Source organism: Berghia stephanieae, chromosome 15 (genome assembly GCF_034508935.2).
Source record: "Berghia stephanieae isolate SIO BIC M18660-M18661 chromosome 15, UCSD_Bste_1.3, whole genome shotgun sequence".
NCBI classification, from domain to species: Eukaryota; Metazoa; Mollusca; class Gastropoda; order Nudibranchia; family Aeolidiidae; genus Berghia; species Berghia stephanieae.
Genome location: NC_088374.1, coordinates 1,359,839 through 1,382,338, shown reverse-complemented (window position 1 = coordinate 1,382,338; position 22,500 = coordinate 1,359,839). Strand labels below are relative to the sequence as shown.

Here is a 22,500-nt window from a genome sequence, read left to right as displayed (position 1 = left end):
GTTTCACGCTATAGAAACCGGGATACGCTCCGGCTCCTTGGACCTGATGGCTCTGAAGGACGACGTTGGTTGATTGGAACCATTGACCAGTTGGAGCCATCGACCAGTTTGAACCATCGACCAATTGGAACCATCGACCAGTTGGAACCTTCGACCAGTTGGAACCATCGACCAGTTGGAACCATCGACCAATTGGATCCATCGACCTGTTGATATCCATCGCCCTTCAGTCCTGTGCCCGGCTGTAGTCGTTTACTTGTTTAATAGTTGGTGGGAGGAACTACACAGTGTGTTACTGATGCTTGGATTTGGTGGGAGGAACTAACAAAACAGTGTCTTAGTGATGCTTGGATTTGGTGCATATCAGTCTTCTAGAGTTTGTCATTCAAGCAAGTGATGTGTTACTGTTTCATTGCAATAAATAAACAATGTGAAATTGAACGTAAGTTTTAATTTAATACACGAATAAAGATACAATGCACGTTTTGGGTTACCTTTTATAAAGATCTATTGTTCTATGTTAATTCATGGGAGAAACTACACAGTGTGTTACTGATGGTTGGATTTGGTGGTAGGAACTAACTATACAGTGTCTTAGTGATGCTTGGATTTGGTGGGAGGAACTACACAGTGTCTTACTGATGCTTGGATTTGGTGGGAGGAACTACACAGTTTGTTACTGATGTTTGATTTGTGGGAGGAGCTACACAGTTTGTTACTGATGTTTGTATTTGGTGGGAACTACACAGTGTCTTACTGGTGCTTGGATTTGGTGGGAGGAACTACACAGTGTGTTACTGATGCTTGGATTTGGTGGGAGTAACAACATAGTTTGTTACTGATGCTTGGATTTGGTGGGAGGAACTACACAGTGTCTTAGTGGTGCTTGGATTTTGTGGGAGGAACTACACAGTGTCTTACTGGTGCTTGGATTTGGTGGGAGGAACTACACAGTGTCTTACTGATCCTTGGATTTGGTGGGAACTACACAGTGTCTTACTGTGCTTGGATTTGGTGGGAGGAACTACACAGTGTTTACTGATGCTTGGATTTGTGGAGGAAATAACACATAGTTCTTACTGGTGCTTGGATTTGGTGGGAGGAACTACACAGTGTCTTAGTGGTCCTTGGATTTGGTGGGAGGAACTACACAGTGTCTTACTGATGCTTGGATTTGGTGGGAGGAACTACACAGTGTCTTAGTGGTGCTTGGATTTTGTGGGAGGAACTACACAGTGTCTTACTGGTGCTTGGATTTGGTGGGAGGAACTACACAGTGTCTTACTGATGATTTGATTTGGTGGGAGGAACTACACAGTGTCTTACTGATGATAGGATTTGGTGGGAGGAACTACACAGTTTGTTACTTATGCTTGGATTTGGTGGGAGGAACTACACAGTTTGTTACTGATGCTTGGATAAGGTAGGAGGAACTTCACAGTGTCTTACTGATGCTTGGATTTGGTGGGAGGAACTACACAGTTTGTTGCTGATGCTTGGATTTGGAGGGAGGAGCTACACAGTTTGTTAATAATGTTTGGATTTCGTGGGAGGAACTACACAGTTTGTTACAGATGCTTGGATTTGGTGGGAGGAACTACACAGTGTCTTATTGGTTCTTGGATTTGGTGGGAGGATCTACACAGTTTGTTACTGATGCTTGGATTTGGTGGGAGGAACTACACAGTTTGTTACTGATGCTTGGATTTGGTGGGAGGAACTACACAGTTTGTTACTGATGGTTGGATTTGGTGGGAGGAGCTACACAGTTTGTTACTGATGTTTGTATTTGGTGGGAGGAACTACACAGTGTCTTATTGGTTCTTGGATTTGGTGGGAGGATCTACACAGTTTGTTACTGATGCTTGGATTTGGTGGGAGGAACTACACAGTTTGTTACTGATTCTTGGATTTGGTGGGAGGAACTACACAGTTTGTTACTGATGCTTGGATTTGGTGGGAGGAACTACACAGTGTCTCACTGATGCTTGGATTTGGTGGGAGGAACTACACAGTGTCTCACTGATGCTTGGATTTGGTGGGAGGAACTACACAGTGTCTCACTGATGCTTGGATTTGGTGGGAGGAACTACACAGTGTCTCACTGATGCTTGGATTTGGTGGGAGGATCTACACAGTTTGTTACTGATGCTTGGATTTGGTGGGAGGACATGTGCATATCAGTCTTCTAGAGTTTGACATTCAAGCAAGTGATGTGTTACTGTTTCATTGCAATAAATAAACAATGTGAAATTGAACGTAAGATTTAATTTAATACACGAATAAAGATACAATGCACGTTTTTGGTTACCTTTTATAAAGATCTATTGTTCTATGTTAATTCATGATTCCTTATAAAGGAGCTTACTAATTCCCGCCCCATCATTGACTTTGTTTATTGATCGTAACAACGCCACTATCACATTATCTCATTCGTCTGTAGTTTCATTCATCCTGTTTTTTTTTATAAATGGGAAATCCGAAACATCCATTTTATATGTTTTCGTATATTGAATTGAAGCATTCAATTTCACATTGTTATTTACTTATTCCAGCTTCGAGCATCCAGATTTACATTTGCATCTGTTCCATTGGGGTGCGGCCATGTGGTCTTGTGGTATGACACTCGCTTTCGGATCGGAAGGTTCTGGGTTCGAGCCTCGCGCTCGGCGCATAGTTGAGTCCTTGGAATAGGCTCTTTACTCACATTCTCTCACCGTACTCATGTGTAAAATGAGTGCCTGGCCGTTAACAGCGATGTCTTTATCCGAAAATTTGTAATATTGCCTAATAGGCGTTTTGTCCCTTCCTATAGGAACCCCGTATAAAGAGCTTTGAGCACGTCTAGTGGATATTGCGCTATATAAAGGCTCAATTTAATTTTTTGGGGTGTTGACATAGCACGTGGCAGGAAGTGGGTGTTCTCCTCTTTGTAGTCCTTACATCCAGTAGCCCATGGAGACGGAGTTTATCCCGGTTTCTATAGCGTGGAACGGACAATAGCAATTGTTTGCTATCCTTTGGATGGATAAGACCCTAGTCTATCCCAAGGTACTTTCCGCCAAATCAAACAGATTCAGCTACCCATTTACTGCTGTGTAGACAGGGGTGAGAAAAATCTTGACTGTACCAGCGATCGTTCTCGGTCCCTTTGCGTGTGAAGCGAGTGCTCTACCAACTGAGCTATCTATCATCCATGAATTCTTAGTTGAATTATTTTTTTCTTTTTGCTTTTGCTTCTGAAGACATGGGACAGCGTAGTTCAGCGGTACGGTCTTTGCTTCATACCCGAAAAATACCGAGTTCGTTGACCCACCGCTGCGCTGTGTGACCGTCTGCAAGTCACATCTCCCTAGCTAAATTTGCGGCGCTGCACTCCGACTGACGCGTGGGTTATTCCTGTCCTCCCTTGGACTAGACCCTAAAGATGAATTTTATTAATTGTTTTGTTATATATCATATTTCTACTCACTATGATTTGAAGATGCTTTTTTATGCCGCTATGTGGTTTTATGGTATGACACTTGCTTTCGGATTGGAATGTCCTGGGTTCGAGCCTCGCTCGGTGCATAGTTGAGTCCTTGGAAACGACTTTTTACTCACATTCTCTCACAACTCAGGAGTAAAATGAGTGCATGACCGTTAACAGCGTTGTCTCTGACGAAAAAATAGTAATATCGCCTAAATGGTTTTACATGTTACGTTATGCTTTTGGTAAGGGACTCTTTGTAAAGCGCTTTGAGCACATTGATTTGATATTACGCTATATGAAAGCTCTATTTCCCAAGGATTCTACTATGCACCGATCGAGGCTTGAACCCAGGACCTTTCCGGCCCATCCAAACCGAGTGTCAAACCACAAGACCCCATAGCCGCAATGATAAACATGGAGGCAGTCCAGACCCAAAGCATTTGGAATGATCTAACGGTCACCAATTCGTCATCATTCCATCGACCATGTCAATTCGATGATACATTTTATTCATATTATCCATAGACGACAGTCACCAATTCGTCATCATTCCATCGACCATGTCAATTAGATGATACATTTTATTCATATTATCCATAGACGACATGTCACCAATTAGTCATCATTCCATCGACCATGTCAATTAGATGATACATTTTATTCATATTATCCATAGACGACATGTCACCAATTCGTCATCATTCCATCGACCATGTCAATTAGATGATACATTTTATTCATATTATCCATAGACGACAGTCACCAATTCGTCATCATTCCATCGACCATGTCAATTAGATGATACATTTTATTCAAATTATCCATAGACGACATGTCACCAATTCGTCATCATTCCATCGACCATGTCAATTAGATGATACATTTTATTCATATTATCCATAGACGACATGTCACCAATTTGTCATCATTCCATCGACCATGTCAATTAGATGATACATTTTATTCATATTATCCATAGACGACATGTCACCAATTCGTCATCATTCCATCGACCATGTCAATTAGATGATACATTTTATTCATATTATCCATAGACGACAGTCACCAATTCGTCATCATTCCATCGACCATGTCAATTAGATGATACATTTTATTCATATTATCCATAGACGACAGTCACCAATTCGTCATCATTCCATCGACCATGTCAATTAGATGATACATTTTATTCATATTATCCATAGACGACAGTCACCAATTCGTCATCATTCCATCGACCATGTCAATTAGATGATACATTTTATTCATATTATCCATAGACGACAAGTCACCAATTCGTCATCATTCCATCGACCATGTCAATTAGATGATACATTTTATTCATATTATCCATAGACGACAGTCACCAATTCGTCATCATTCCATCACCATGTCAATTAGATGATACATTTTATTCATATTATCCATAGACGACATTCACCAATTTCATCATTCCATCACCATGTCAATTAGATGATACATTTTATTCATATTATCCATAGACGACATGTCACCAATTCTTCATCATTCCATCGACCATGCGAATTAGATGATACATTTTATTCATATTATCCATAGACGACATGTCACCAATTCGTCATCATTCCATCCACCATGTCAATTAGATGATACATTTTATTCATATTATCCATAGACGACAGTCACCAATTCGTCATCATTCCATCGACCATGTCAATTAGATGATACATTTTATTCATATTATCCATAGAGACAGTCACCAATTCGTCATCATTCCATCGACCATGTCAATTAGATGATACATTTTATTCATATTATCCATAGACGACAGTCACCAATTCGTCATCATTCCATCGACCATGTCAATTAGATGATACATTTTATTCATATTATCCATAGACGACAGTCACCAATTCGTCATCATTCATCGACCATGTCAATTAGATGATACATTTTATTCATATTATCCATAGACGACAGTCACCAATTCGTCATCGTTCCATCGACCATGTCAATTAGATGATACATTTTATTCAAATTATCCATAGACGACAGTCACCAATTCGTCATCATTCCGTCGACCATGCGAATTAGACGATACATTTTATTCATATTATCCATAGACGACAGTCACCAATTCGTCATCATTCCATCCACCATGCGAATTAGATGATACATTTTATTCAAATTATCCATAGACAACAGTCACCAATTCGTCATCATTCTATCCACCATGTGAATTAGATGATACATTTTATTCATATTATCCATAGACGACAGTCACCAATTCGTCATCATTCCATCGACCATGTCAATTAGATGATACATTTTATTCATATTATCCATAGACGACAGTCACCAATTCGTCATCATTCCATCGACCATGCGAATTAGATGATACATTTTATTCGTATTATCCATAGACGACAGTCACCAATTCGTCATCATTCCATAGACCATGCGAATTAGATGATACATTTTATTCATATTATCCATAGACGACAGTCACCAATTCGTCATCATTCCATCGACCATTTCAATTAGAGGATACATTTTATTCAATTATCCATAGACGACAGTCACCAATTCGTCATCATTCCATCGACCATTTCAATTAGAGGATACATTTTATTCATATTATCCATAGACGACAGTCACCAATTCGTCATCATTCCATCGACCATGCGAATTAGATGATACATTTTATTCATATTATCCATAGACGACAGTCACCAATTCGTCATCATTCCGTCGACCATGCGAATTAGATGATACATTTTATTCATATTATCCATAGACGACAGTCACCAATTCGTCATCATTCCGTCGACCATGCGAATTAGATGATACATTTTATTCATATTATCCATAGACGACAGTCACCAATTCGTCATCATTCCGTCGACCATGCGAATTAGATGATACATTTTATTCAAATTATCCATAGACGACAGTCACCAATTCGTCATCATTCCGTCGACCATGCGAATTAGATGATACATTTTATTCATATTATCCATAGACGACAGTCACCAATTCGTCATCATTCCGTCGACTATGCGAATTAGATGATACATTTTATTTATATTATCCATAGACGACATGTCAAGGTCGAGGTGGCCGGGTGGTTAAGGCATTGCACTGTGACCCGGAAGGTCCCGGGTTCGAGCCCGCTTCAGGCTCGTTCGTTTTTACTCTGCCTTTGGCAAGTTTATTAACCCCAGATTTTCTCTCTGAGACATAATGCGTGATTCCTGTTGACATCAGACATCTTGTTTGATGAATTATCTATATTCCTACGTGGAACGCATAGGCGACGGTATCTTATGATGTTCTGGCGGAAGGCATTTTATTTTTGTTATAGAAGGCATATCAGATGCGTTTTCATCAACAAAAATACTAGAGAAATATTCAAGACATTGTCTTTTCATGATTACAAGTCGTAATTTCACCATTCGTTTTCATTATATTAAATCACTAGAGCATTTATATAAAGCAATATCCACAAAACGTGCTCAACGCGCTTTACAAAGTGTCTTTAGCCGATATCAAAACTTAAAAATATAGGCTGAAATATGACACCTGTTGGGCGATAGTACATATCTTTTTTTCGACAGAGGCACCTCTGGTACCAGCTATATATTCATTGTACACCTGAGTAAGGTGAGAGAATATGAATAAAGAGAGCCTTAGCTCTCTCCTTACCAGCCATTTTTAGCATTTTCCCAAAAACTTCACAACCAGCTAATACAAAAATATATGTTTTTATCACCCAACCACAATAGCAGTAAAGTTCTTGCCATACATAATTTATTTAGGCAAACATGCTCTAAAACACACTGTCCATTTTATTTAAATGTTATGATATTCAAGAGAAACTTGAATAAGAAAAATGTTGGTTGTATCGTAACGAATGTGACAATTTGTTGGTTGTATCGTAACGAATGTGACAATTTTCTTATTGTTGGCAAGGAGAGGGTAAATCAAGAACTTAAAACGTTACTAGAACCCTGAACCTTTTGATCCAAAAGCGAGTTTCACACCACAAGCACAAGACCACAAATCCACTCCGATTATATTTAATTTCCCTCCTTTTATTTTTAGTTTTGTATTTTTTAAAAAATGAACTTGTATATAGCGCAATATTCATTACACGTGCTCAACGCGCTTTACAAGGGGTCCCTGGCCAACAGCAACACTTAAAATGCAGGACGTGACACGACGCCCATTAGGCGATATTACAAATATTTTTCGGACATAGACATCGCTGTTTACGGCCACGTGCCCATTTTACACCTGAGTACGATGAGAGAATGTGAGTAAAGAGCCTTTACCAAAGAGTCAACTATACGCCGAGAGAGGCTTGAGCCCAGGACATTCAGATCCTACAGCGAGGGTCATAGCACTGGACCATATAGACGCACTTCGTTTCCAGTGGAACTTCAAATGACTTGACAGTAATTAGAATACCCATATTTTGTGACATATGCGGCCATGTGGTATAAAACTCGCTTTTGGATCGGAAGATCATGAGTTCGAGCCCCGCTCTGAGCAACGCAAAGTTGAGTACCTTGAAAAATGCACTTTATCCACATTGTCTCAGCCTATTCGGGTGTAAAGAGGTACCTGAACATTAACAGTGTTGTCTGTGTCGGAAGGCATTACATGCGCATTGTCTCGTCTTACGTGTAATACATTGCTCTTGGTTTTGGACCCTTTGTAAAGCGTTTGAGCACGTTTAGTGGGAAGTGCAGACAAAGATTGTTATAAATACTACTATCATAAAAATACTACTACTACTACTACTACTACTACTACTACTACTACTACTACTACTACTACTACTACTACTACTACTACTACTACTACTACTACTACTACTACTAACTACTACTACTACTACTACTACTACTACTACTTAACTACTACTACTACTACTACTAACTACACTACTACTACTACTACTACTACTACTCTACTACTACTACTGCTACTACACTACACTACTTACTACTACTACTACTACTACTACTACTACATACTACTACTACTACTACTACTACTACTACTACTACTACTACTATATACTACTACTACTACTACTAATACTACTACTACTACTACTACTACTACTACTACTACTACTACTACTACTATACTACTATACTACTACTATACTACTACTACTACTACTTACTACTACTACTACTATACTACTATACTACTACTACTTACTAACTTATTACTATATAATAATAATATATAATAATATAATATATAATAATAATAATATAATTATTAATATTATTATTATATTATTATTATTATTAATTATTATTATTATTATTATTATTATTATTATTATTATTATTATTATTATTATTATTATTATTATTATTATTATATATTATTATTATTATTATTATTAAATTATTATTATTATTATTATTATTATTATTATTATTATTATTATTATTTATTATTATATTTTATTATTATATTATTATTATTATTATTATTATTATTATTTATTATTATTATTATTATTATTATTATTATTATATTATTATTATATTATTATTATTATTTTATTATTATTATTTTATATTATTATTATTTATTATTATTATTATTATTATTATTTATATATTATTATTATTATTATTATTATTATTATTATTAATTATTTATTATTATTTATATTATTATTATTATTATTATTATTATTATTATTATTATTATATTATTATTTTATTATTATATTATTATTATTATTAATTATTTTATTATTATTATTATTATTATTATATATTATTATTATATTATTATTATTATTATTATATATTAATTTATTATTTATTATTATTATTATTATTATTATTATTATATTATTATTATTATTATTTTATTATTATTATTATTATTATTATATTATTATTATTATTATTATTATTATTATTATTATTATTATTATTATTTATTATTATTATTATTATTATTATTATTATTATTAATTATTATTATTATATTATTATTATTATTATTTTATTATTATTATTATATATTATTATTATTATTATATTATATATTATATATATATATTATTAATATTATTATTTTATTGATATATAGTATAGTAGAATATAGTAGTATATAATTAGTTAGTGTATTAGTTAGTATAGTAGTAGTAATATAGTTAGTATAGTAGTAGTAGTTAATAATATTAGTAATAGTAGTTGTTGTAGTTAGCAGTAGTATGTAGTATATGTAGTAGTAGTATTATTTATTAGTAGTAGTTAGTATAGTAGTAGTAGTAGTATGTAGTAGTAGTAGGTATATATATTAGTAATATAGTATATTAGTATAGTTAGTAGTAGTAGTGTAGTAGTAGTATTTAGTAGTAGTAGTATAGTGTAGTAGTATTAGTAGTAGTATAGTAGTATAGTTAGTTAGTAGTAGTAGTAGTAGTAGTAGTAGTAGTATGTAGTATATAGTAGTAGTAGTAGTTAGTAGTAGTATGTAGTAGTAGTTAGTAGTTAGTAGTATATTAGTAGTAGTAGTAGTATATAGTAGTAGTAGTAGTAGTAGTGTAGTTAGTAGTAGTAGTAGTATAGTAGTAGTAGTAGTAGTAGTTAGTAAGTAGTAGTTAGTAGTAGTAGTAGTAGTAGTAGTAGTAGTATTAGTATGTAGTAGTTAGTAGTAGTTAGTAGTATAGTATAGTGTATAGTAGTATGTAGTAGTAGTAGTAGTATGTAGTGTAGTAGTAGTAGTTAGTAGTAGTAGTAGTTATAGTAGTTAGTAGTAGTATGTAGTAGTAGTAGTAGTAGTATATGTATTAGTATAGTAGTAGTAGTAGTAGTAGTAGTAGTAGTAGTAGTAGTAGTAGTAGTAGTAGTAGTAGTAGTAGTAGTATTATAGTATTAGTAGTATAGTAGTAATATAGTTAGTAGTAGTAGTGAGTAGTAGTAGTAGTAGTAGTAGTAGTAGTAGTGTAGTAGTAAGTAGTATTAGTTATAGTTAGTAGTAGAGAGTTAGTAGTAGTAGTAGTAGTAGTTATAGTAGTAGTTAGTATAGTAGTAGTAGTAGTAGTAGTAGTAGTAGTATTAGTTAGTAGTAGTAGTAGTAGTAGTAGTAGTAGTAGTAGTATAGTAGTAGTAGTAGTAGTAGTAGTAGAGTAGTAGTAGTAGTAGTAGTAGTAGTAGTAGTAGTAGTAGTATAGTAGTAGTAGTAGTAGTAGTATAGTAGTAGTAGTAGTAGTAGTAGTAGTAGTAGTTTAGTAGTAGTAGTAGTAGTTTAGTAGTAGTAGTAGTAGTAGTAGTAGTAGTATAGTAGTAGTAGTAGTAGTAGTAGTAGTAGTAGTAGTAGTAGTATAGTATGTAGTAGTAGTAGTAGTTTAGTAGTAGTAGTAGTAGTAGTAGTTAGTAGTAGTAGTAGTAGTAGTAGTAGAGTTAGTGTAGTAGTAGTAGTAGTAGTAGTAGTAGTAGTAGTAGTAGTAGTAGTAGTAGTAGTAGTAGTTATAGTAGTAGTAGTAGTAGTAGTAGTAGTAGTAGTAGTAGTGTATAGTAAGTAGTAGTAGTAGTATGTAGTAGTATAGTAGTAGTAGTAGTAGTAGTAGTAGTAGTAGTAGTAGTAGTAGTAGTAAGTAGTAGTAGTAGTAGTAGTATAGTAGTAGTAGTAGTAGTAGTAGTATAGTTAGTAGTAGTATAGTAGTAGTAGTAGTAGTAGTAGTAGTAGTAGTATGTAGTAGTAGTATTATTAGTAGTAGTAATGTAGTAGTAGTTAGTAGTAGTAGTAGTATAGTAGTAGTAGTGTTAGTAGTAGTTTAGTAGTAGTAGTAGTTAGTAGTAGTGTAGTAGTAGTAGTATAGTAGTAGTAGTAGTAGTAGTAGTAGTAGTAGTAGTAGTAGTAGTTAGTAGTATAGTTAGTAGTAGTAGTTAGTTAGTAGTAGTATAGTAGTAGTAGTTAGTATAGTAGTAGTATAGTTAGTAGTATAGTAGTAGTAGTAGTAGTATGTATATAGTTATGTAGTAGTAGTAGTAGTAGTAGTAGTAGTAGTAGTAGTGTAGTAGTAGTAGTAGTAGTAGTAGTGTAGTAGTAGTATTTAGTAGTAGTAGTAGTAGTAGTAGTTGTAGTAGTAGTAGTAGTAGTTAGTAGTAGTAGTAGTTGTAGTAGTAGTAGTAGTAGTAGTAGTAGTAGTTTAGTAGTTAGTATAGTAGTAGTAGTAGTAGTAGTAGTAGTAGTAGTAGTAATAGTAGTAGTAGTAGTAGTAGTAGTAGTAGTAGTAGTAGTAGTTGTTGTAGTATCATTTTTGTTATAATTCGTTATTCGTGATAATCTATATATATTTATTTCTTTAAAGATCTGCATCTTGCGAGTCCTGTAAAACAAGACTTTGAAATGATTCCTAACTTCACCTTCGTGTATTCGGACATGCATGGTGAACCACAGCCCCTTCTTGATGATTACACATTCAGCTTTATAAAAGAAGGATTGTCCTTTACCCAAATGTGCTTCTCGTTTCTAGGAATCTTCACCAACACCATCAACATCCGGGTGTTTGTACAGCAAGGGGTGATAACTAGCAGCACAAACGTAGCATTTCTATCCCTGTCCGTGTTTGATTTCTTCAGTTCTTTGATGATGCTTCCCTTGCAATTCTGCTCCTTATTTGAAGTTGTCGGAACTTGGCGTCACGGTGTGACGTGTAATGTGTTGATGTCTTACACTGCCTATCTCTTCCCAATGTTCTGCAGCAGTAGTATTTGGACCACGGTGTTTTTGTCTATTGAAAAAGCCATCTGTGTGATGTTTCCTCTAAAAGTCAAGATACTATTTGGACCGAAGCAAACACTTTGCACAATCACATCTATTTTTATCATTTTTTCTCTCAATCAAATCACATTTGTCTCTTCAACGAGAGTAATCTGGAAGTTTCACTCTGCGTTTAATTTCACTTTGCCAACCTTTATAATGTCCCCATTTGCAAAAGGATATATTTATTTCAACAGCCTAATATCAACTACGATTTTATCATCAATGGCCATTGTCATTGTTACCATAGCAACCATTATCATGATACACAAACTCGTCAAAACCCAAGAATGGCGCAAAATCAACATGGCGGTGAATTCTTCAAATCATCATGACGCAATTTCCGGAGCCAAACAAATGGTTTCCAAAGAAGCAGAGACGGTGAAATTTGTGGTTACAACCACGTGTATATTTGTCGTCTGCCTGACCATATCCCAAGTCCCTGCCATTGTCTTGATGGTCATACCAGGAGCGACCCTCACGGGATACAATAGAAATATTCTTGCCACCGGCTATATGACCCGATTTCTCTTCAACTTGATCAATTCTTCGATCAACTTTTTCTTCTACATTCGAGTTTCCACGCGCTACAGGACAGCCTTCGTCGAATCGTTTCCAGCATTTCATTTCCTTGTCGACAGAACGAAATAAACAGTGACAGCCACTTGAAGAGACTATTGCTAAAAGGTCTTACGTCACAGGAATATAAGATTTTATAATAATGGAGGGTAAATTTTGGTTTGGGGTATATAGAGTATATGAAAAATAAAATGGTAGTTTTCAAATTAGGGGAAGGGGTGTCCCCGATAGCTCAGTTGGTAGATCACTCACTTCACATGCAAAGGGACTAAGATCGATTCCGGGTGCAGTCGAGAATCTTTCTGACCTCCTTGTCCACCAAGCAATGTATGGGTAGCTGAGTCTGTTAGATTTGGCGGAAAGAACTTTGTGATAGATTAGTGTGTATTCCAAAGGATGGAAAGCAATTGCTATTGTCTGTTTCACGCTATAGAAACCACGATAAACTAGGGCTTCAAGAGCCTAATGGCTCTGAATGACTCGATTTGAGACAAGGGACTCCGATTGTGTTCATAATGAACAAAGTAGATGAGTGTGACCGAATGTGATTATGCTTTAAGTGTATCACTGATCGGCTATGTGGTCTAGTGGTATGGCACTCGCTTTCAGATCGGAAGGTCCTGGCTTCGAGTCTTGCTCTACGCATAATTGAGTCCTTGTAAAGGACTCTATAATCACATTATCCCACTGTACTCAGGTGTAAAATGAGTACTAGTAAACAGCCTTATCTCTGTCCAAAAAAGAAAAATGTAATATGTGACCCCTCGTCTCAAAACGGTATTAATCGGGATGATTAAGATGCTGAAAATGGAATTTGTAGCCAGAAAAATCAGACTTAAGTTGAGTTTATTTGCTTTATAGAGGAGAAGGAATATCATATTTTACTGTTCTAAATACCAACGTTTAATATTTTTGACAAACTAACTATAATTTTACTGTTTAGCATCTGGTCCATAATACCGTTTTGAGACGTTGGGTCACATATCGCTTACCAGGCGTCATATCTCGTTCTGCATGTTAAGTGTTGCTGTTGGCTCTGTGCCCTTTGTATTGTGCTTTGAGCACGTTTGGTAGACATTGCATTTTATAAAAGATCAACCTTTTTTTTTTAATCATGAAAATGTAACTTGTAGTTCTGGATTGTCAATTTATTTCAATTTGACCATATGTGACCCATAGTCTGTAAACGGTTTGATTTCGTGATGAATAGAAAATATGAAACTTCATTTAGAGAGAGAATAGAAGGACAAGGGAGAAAAACTTCCAGCTGGTTGTAGTGTAAGAAATTACCTTTATTTTCTACCAAAACAAATAGAAGGTTATATATATATATATATATATATATATATATATATATATATATATATATATATATATATATATATATATATATATATATCTGGGTGGGGATCCTGACCTCCCATAGTGGGCAGGGAGGTACATGCTGTGTCTTCTATCCCCCATACCCGTTTTCCAATTGTTTCCTGTCATTCTTTTGGAATGAGATTACATAGTTTTGTCCTGATCCTTGCCGGAGTTCCTTGGCTGGGAAGGAAACAGTCGAATGTATAGTTATAGTTTTGGGAGATGATATTTTTTTCCTTGTAAATCATCTCTCTGTTATGCATTGTATTATGTTTAGTTTACATATTATATTATATAATTGGTAAACATTTGAGTGTATTCCTTTAGTTGGGACCTGTGCTTGTGTCTGGATGAGACTTTTAGGTGATCTCAAACTAAGTACTTTGGCGGTGTGCTCTTGGAATCTACATCTGTTCCCTATTTGAACCAATTCCCCTTTGTCTTACCTTTTCTTTTATGCTTTAATTGTAATTCTAGAACTTTTTACTATCCCATTTTCTTCCTTTTTACTGGCGCTGATATGACCTTAATGTGTTGCAAGCGCCGTAAAACCCTTAAAAACAAAAACAAAACATATATATATATATATATATATATATATATATATATATATATGTGTGTGTGTGTGTGTGTGTGTGTGTGTGTGTGTGTGTGTGTGTGACCTCTTGCCTCGTATTGGTAATATTTCGCGATGACTAATATGTTGAAAATTTCATTTATTGCTATAAATATCATTACTGGATTGATTTTGTCTATTTTAATGACAGAATGACTGAGATAATTCAGGGTCCAATGTCCAATATTTCATTTATTTTCCCGCACCAGTTTAGCTATAATTCTGGGTTTTTACCATCTGGTCCATCCCGACATAATGTCGTTTAGAGGGATGGGTCACAATGATATATTATTATATATATATATATATATATATATATATATATATATATATTGAATCGTGTTTGATACAAATATGGTACGAAAAGTGCTCGACATGTAGTAATGGAGCGAATTATTATGTTTTTAAATATTTACCACAATGTAGGCAGTCTACATTAATGTTTCAGGCTTAATTTGCCATCGTCAGGACTGAGTTGTTTTGTTGACTGTTGTTGTTTCTTGAAGTGGTTCCGGTTTAAAGTTAATTAACAAGAATTTCCGCCGATGTGGACACGTTCCGTACATCTCACTTTTCGTGTTGAGTGTGGCTTCATGAGGGTGTTTGATTATAGTATATTTCTCTTCCAGGCATAAGCTACATTGTTTTGATGTTGGTGTGTATCCTGTTGCTTTAGATAACATTTTCCATGAAATGTTTTGGTCTAGTTTGTTGTCTTTTAATTTCCAAATATGTTCGCTGAGTTATGTGGATGTTTTTTTGTTAGTGTTTCTAAATGTTGAGGTGTGGAGGTTGTATCTTGTTTTGAAATTATTTTCTGTTAGTCCTAGATATTTTTCTTGTTTGTTTGTTTTAGTTTCTGTGACTGTGGCTTGGTAAATTAAACTAGATTCTAAGCATTGTTTGTTTAGCGGGCAGTGTTCTTTATTTCTGCAATTGCATTTTCTGGTGGGTGGGTTTTGCTCTTGTCGGTGGTTTATTAATATTTTTTTGTTGTGGCTTGAAATTATTTGATCTATGTTGCGCATACACGAGTAGCTTATTTTTATGGTATTCCTGTTGATAATTTTATGTAGCTTGTGTTTTTTTGGAAAGTGTGTATCAATTAACTTCAGGAACTGCTGTCCTATTGTTTGTGCTGACTTTTTTGTCGAAAGGTGGGTTGAACCAAGTTATGTGTCGTTTTCTTGTTTTACGTTCTTCACTTGTGTGTTGGGGTTTACATGAGAGGGAGGCGTCTGTGTATTCAAATGGTGTGTTGTATCCGCTTTTTGTGAGTGCTTCTTTGTAGGGGGTGGCTGCGACGTTGAATATCTCTCTGTTTTCCGAAAGTTTGCTCACCCTCAGTGCTATGTTTTTTGGTATGTTTTCAATAACGGGACGGGGGTGGTTGCTGTTTTTTTATTAATGTAGCTAATGGTGTTGTTTGGTTTTCTGAACGGTTGGAATGAATTGGATTTTATGTCGAATGTGATGTCGAGGAAGTCAACTGTTTTTTTGTTTGCTTCTATCGTGATTTTCAAATTGTTGTTTTGGAATATTTTACAGATTTGTTTTTTGATGTTTTCGTTGCTCTTGGTCGTCTGTTGGTTATAGCGAGTCCGCATCTCTATAGAGGCCGATGTATGTGTGTGTATGTTGCAGTTGTGACAGGATGTAGAGTCCGACCAGTTCGCATGTTTCAGCACCGTAGAACGAACCCATTGTTACGTCGAAATCATTATGTCGCTTTGTCCACGGCGTGTTGTCATAGTATAGTGTGCTGTGCTTGGTGTGTTTGATGAAGTGTTTTTCCTCTTCTGCGATTTTGGTGTATTTTGCTGCGAATTCCAATGCTTTGTTTAGTAAGTCTGGAGTGATGGAGGGGTAAAAATCGCAAATGTCGAAAGAGATGAAGGTGCAATTTTCTTTGTTTTGGATATTTTTAAACCATTCAATGACTTCATCGGTGTTTTTCCACTGGTTGAATTTAGTTGCTTCTTTGACGTTTTTATTTATTTTTTCTAATATCTTTTTGCTGATTTTTCCAATTTCAGATTTGTATGGATTTATTAGTCTGCATTTTGGATTATTTTTGAAGTCAGGCTTGTGATCTTTTAATGTGATGAACGCTTCTCTTCTTGGTGCTATATCGATTCGATCGCTAAGGTCAAGTCTGTTCGCTATATTCTTATCTTCTTTTGTGATCTCTTCGGTTCTATGTGTTCTGTCTTTCTTATAGTCTTTGTTGATTTGTTTGTGTGTCATTTTATCATATTCCTCAGGTGCCATTTTATAATAGTTGTTGGATTTGTCGGCTGGTATCAGAAGTTGTTTTTCTTTGTTTATTTTCTTCACATCGTTAGCCAGTTGGTTTTGAGAGTTGTTATTTTTGTTTTTGAACTGTACACTTTGAATGAGATCTGAAAGTCCGTCTTCTAATTTTTTTTAATTCAGGTATTGGAGGGGGTGAATTTGTAGAGTTGAAGCCGTACGTTTTCTTGTGGGTGGTTTCTAAATGTGGGTTCAGGAAAAAGAATGTTCTCCATCGTAGATTCTTGACAAATGTTTCTGTTCTTGCTATTAGTGATTTAATGTAAGATTTTCTGTTGCAGGTAGGAATATTCTTTGTAGAATATGGGAAAGTAGTAGGTCTAAGTTGTGGCGTAGTGTCCATTTTGTGTCTAAGAGTGCTCAACGGTGCGGAGCTGTGTATTGAATCGTGTTTGATACAAATATGGTACGAAAAGTGCTCGACATGTAGTAATGGAGCGAATTATTATTTTTTTAAATATTTACCACAATGTTTGAGGCAGTCTACATTAATGTTTCAGGCTTAATTTGCCATCGTCAGGACTGAGTTGTTTTGTTGACTGTTGTTGTTTCTTGAAGTGGTTCCGGTTTAAAGTTAATTAACAAGAATTTCCGCCGATGTGGACACGTTCCGTACATCTCACTTTTCGTGTTGAGTGTGGCTTCATGAGGGTGTTTGATTATAGTATATTTCTCTTCCAGGCATAAGCTACATTGTTTTGATATTGGTGTGTATCCTTTTGCTTTAGATAAAATTTCCCATGAAATGTTGTGGTCTAGTTTGTATTCTTTTAATTTCCAAATATGTTCGCTGAGTTTTGTGGATGTTTTTTTGTTAGTGTTTCTAAATGTTGAGGTGTGGAGGTTGTATCTTGTTTTGAAATTATTTTCTGTTAGTCCTACATATTTTTCTTGTTTGTTTGTTTTAGTTTCTGTGACTGTGGCTTGGTAAATTAAACTAGATTCTAAGCATTGTTTGTTTAGCGGGCAATGTTCTTTATTTCTGCAATTGCATTTTCTGGTGGGTGGGTTTTGCTCTTGTCGGTGGTTTATTAATATTTTTTTTGTTGTGGCTTGAAATTATTTGTTCTATGTTGCGCATACACGAGTAGCTTATTTTTATGGTATTCCTGTTGATAATTTTATGTAGCTTGTGTTTTTTTGGAAAGTGTGTATCAATTAACTTCAGGAACTGCTGTCCTATGTTTGTGCTGACGCTTTTGTCGAAAGGTGGGTTGAACCAAGTTCTGTGTCGTTTTCTTGTTTTACGTTCTTCACTTGTGTGTTGAGGTTTACATGAGAGGGAGGCGTCTGTGTATTCAAATGGTGTGTTGTATCCGCTTTTTGTGAGTGCTTCTTTGTAGGGGGTGGCTGCGACGTTGAATATCTCTCTGTTTTCCGAAAGTTTGCTCACCTCAGTGCTATGTTTTTTGGTATGTTTTCAATGACGGGACGGGGGTGGTTGCTGTTTTTATTAATGTAGCTAATGGTGTTGTTTGGTTTTCTGAACGGTTGGAATGAATTGGATTTTATGTCAAATGTGATGTCGAGGAAGTCAACTGTTTTTTTGTTTGCTTCTATCGTGATTATCAAATTGTTGTTTTGGAATATTTTACAGATACTATATATATATATATATATATATATATATATATACTATATATATATATATATATTTTATATATATATATATATATTATATATATAAAGTAGCTTTCGGTTAGAAAATTGGTTGATTTTACGTGTATTTTATTGACTAATTAGGAATTCTATGTGGGGCTGTGTGGTCCTGGGTTCGAGCCTCGCTCGGCGCATAGTTGAGTCCCTGTAAAAGACTCTTCACTCACATTCTCTCACCGTACTCCAGTGTAAAATGAATACCTGACCGTTAACTGCGTTATGTCTGTCGAAAAAAATGAAGAATCGTTTAACAGGCGTCATGTATCGTTCTACATGTTTCGTGTTGCTGTTGGCTAGGGAAACTTTATAAAGCGCTTTGAGCACGTTTAGTGGATATTGCGCTATAAAGAAAGCTGAAGTTGTTCTTCTATTGTTTTTGTTTTGTTGTGTTTGGTTGATTTTTTTTTTAAAATGTATTTTCCTTTTGGGGATTCCATAAAATAGCATCAAATTCGAAATGTCTTGTAACGATGAATTATCTTCAAATTTTGTGATTTGTGAATCATATTGGGCTTTTGAGCTTTTATATAGCGCAATATTCACTACACGTGCTCAAAGCGCTTTACAACGGATCCCTGACCAGCAGCAACACTTAACATGTAAGATGGGACAGAACACATGTTAGGCGATATTACAATATTTTCGGACAGAGACAACGCTGTTAACGGTCAAGTTCTGATTTTACACCTGAGTACGGTGAGAGAATGTGAGTAATTAGACGTTTCCCATGGACTCAACTATGCGCACTCAGAGCGATACTCGAAGACTGGACCTTCCGATCAGAAGGCAGCGGCTTCTAATGGTGCTCACACTACTATGTTATGACGATCGACCCAATCAGCAACAGCTTCTAATGGTGCTCACACTACTATGTTATGACGATCGACCCAATCAGCAACAGCTTCTAAAGGTGCTCACACTACAATGTTATGACGATCGACCCAATCAGCAACAGCTTCTAAAGGTGCTCACACTACTATGTTATGACGATCGATCCAATCAGCAACAGCTTCTAATAGTGCTCACACTACTATGTTATGACGATCGATCCAATCAGCAACAGCTTCTAATGGTGCTCACACTACTATGTTATGACGATCGACCCAATCAGCAACAGCTTCTAATGGTGCTCACACTACTATGTTATGACGATCGACCCAATCAGCAACAGCTTCTAATGGTGCTCACACTACTATGTTATGACGATCGACCCAATCAGCAACAGCTTCTAATGGTGCTCACACTACTATGTTATGACGATCGACTCAATCAGCAAAGTCCGTATCGCACTCGTGCACCGTCGCAAACCCAACCGGTCACATCACACCGTTCAACTAAATGCTCTGCGGTTTCGAGTTCTAACCCACATCGGGTACTTGTTGGACAGATGGAAAGTCCCCACTTATTAAGAATGGATTTCCGACCTTGACGCGGTGATGACATCTTGAGGCATACCGAGGGCAAAGGTGTAAATCCGGGTTGGGCGTCCCGAGGCCATCCCGGGTATCGAGCCAAAGCGAGCCACCTGAGCAGCTGGCCCTATATGTGACTAATGGAGATCCAACCCGGTGCCCGAATGGCCTCGGCCGTCCCGGACTCCACACTATGTTGTCCGATTCGAAGGCGAATGTCAGAGCACCGGACCACGTGGCCGCACGAAATAATTATTACTATTATCATTGTTATTATGTGTGTATCATTATCGTAAATATTTTGTCATTAGCATTCGGACATATTATTCTGGAAAAAATAATATTTAAAAATTTGGCCAGAAGATTCGTCTTTTTAATATCGACCGATTTGATTGACCCTCATCTTGGCAAAAACTCGCAAAACTGGAACTTTGGGAAGTCCCGGGTTTGATAGCTTTTACAAAGGTGAGGGTCATTTAAATGGATCGATATTGGAAGGACGAGTTCTATGGCCAAATTTTTAAATAAGGATTTTTCCAGAATACGACATAATTGTTGTATATCTTCTGATTACTACTAATACCATTATACCATTAGTAGTAGTAGTAGTAGTAGTAGTAGTAGTAGTAATAGTAGTAGTAGTAGTAGTAGTAGTAGTAGTAGTAGTAGTAGTAGTAGTAGTAGTAGTAGTAGTAGTAGTAGTAGTAGTAGTAGTAGTAGTAGTAGTAGTAGTAGTAGTAGTAGTAGTAGTAGTAGTAGTAGAAGTAATAGTAGTAGTAGTAGTAGTAGTAGTAGTAGTAGTAGTAGTAGTAGTAGTAGTAGTAGTAGTAGTAGTAGTAGTAGTAGTAGTAGTAGTAGTAGTGGTAGTATAAGTAGTAGTAGTAGTAGTGGTAGTATTAGTAGTAGTAGTAGTAGTAGTAGTAGTAGTTAGTAGTAGTAGTAAGTAGTAGTAGTAGTAGTAGTAGTAGTAGTAGTAGTAGTAGTAGTAGTAGTAGTAGTAGTAGTAGTAGTAGTAGTAGTAATAGTATAGTAGTAGTAGTAGTAGTAATAGTAGTAGTAGTAGTAGTAGTAGTAGTAGTAGAAGTAGTAGTAGTAGTAGTGTAGTAGTATGTATAGTAGTAGTAGTATGTAGTACGATTTGTTGTATGTTTATTATAGTAGTAGTGTAGTAGTAGTAGTAGTAGTAGTAGTAGTAGTAGTAGTAGTAGTAGTAGTAGTAGTAGTAGTAGTAGTAGTAGTAGTAGTAGTAGTAGTAGTAGTAGTAGTACGATCTTGTTGTATTGGTTTTATTCATCATTTATCAGCACTTTTAATGGATATTGTCATCAAAATGTGTAATTACTGGCGAAAGCTTAAACGTCAATAAAATGAATTTGAATCGGTTATAATCTAGTTCACTTGAGACTGTCCAGATATAGACCACATTTGTCGTATTGTATTGTATTGTATCGCATTGTATTGTATCGTATCGTATTGTATCGTATTGTATTGTATTGTATCGTATCGTATTGTATCGTATTGTATTGTATCGTATCGTATTATATTGTATCGTATCGTATCGTATTATATCGTATCGTATCGTATCGTATCGTATTATATCGTATTGTATCGTGTCGTATTGTATCGTATCGTATTGTATCGTATCGTATTGTATTGTATCGTTTTGTATCGTATCGTATCGTATCGTATCGTAATGTATCGTATCGTATCATATCGTATCGTATCGTATTGTATCTTATCGTTTTGTATTGTATCGTATCGTATCGTATCGTAATGTTTCGTACCGTGTTGTATCTTATCGTAATGTTTCGTATCGTATTGTATCGTATCGTGTTGTATCGTATCGTATTGTATCTTATCGTATTGTATTGTATCGTATCGTATCGTATCGTATTGTATCGTATTGTATCGTATCGTAATGTTTCGTATCGTATTGTATCGTATCGTATCGTATCGTATCGTAATGTTTCGTATCGTATTGTATCGTATCGTATCGTATTGTATCGTATCGTATTGTATCGTATCGTATTGTATCGTATCGTATCGTATCGTATCGTATCGTATCGTATCGTATTGTATCGTATCGTATCGTATCGTGTTGTTTCGTATCGTATTGTATCGTATCGTATCGTATCGTATCGTATCGTATCGTATTGTATCGTATCGTATCGTATCGTATCGTATCGTATCGTATCGTATCGTATCGTATCGTATCGTATCGTATCGTATCGTATTGTATCGTGTTGTATCGTATCGTATTGTATCGTTTAATCGCTAAATGTTTTCTAAAAGCC

The 22,500-nt window shown here is 35.6% G+C and overlaps 1 protein-coding gene across 1 annotated transcript in view; it reads left to right on the top strand.

Moving 5' to 3' along the window:
• Positions 1–13,589, top strand: part of LOC144960868 (uncharacterized) — a 14,884-nt gene extending 1,295 nt beyond the window's left edge. Inside the window, exon 2 of the mRNA XM_078894265.1 lies at positions 11,811–13,589. Coding sequence (XP_078750391.1) covers positions 11,849–12,913 — 1,065 coding nt within the window. The 5' untranslated portion in view covers positions 11,811–11,848 and the 3' untranslated portion in view covers positions 12,914–13,589. The remainder of the gene's footprint in view (positions 1–11,810) is intronic.
• Positions 13,590–22,500: the final 8,911 nt, after the last annotated feature.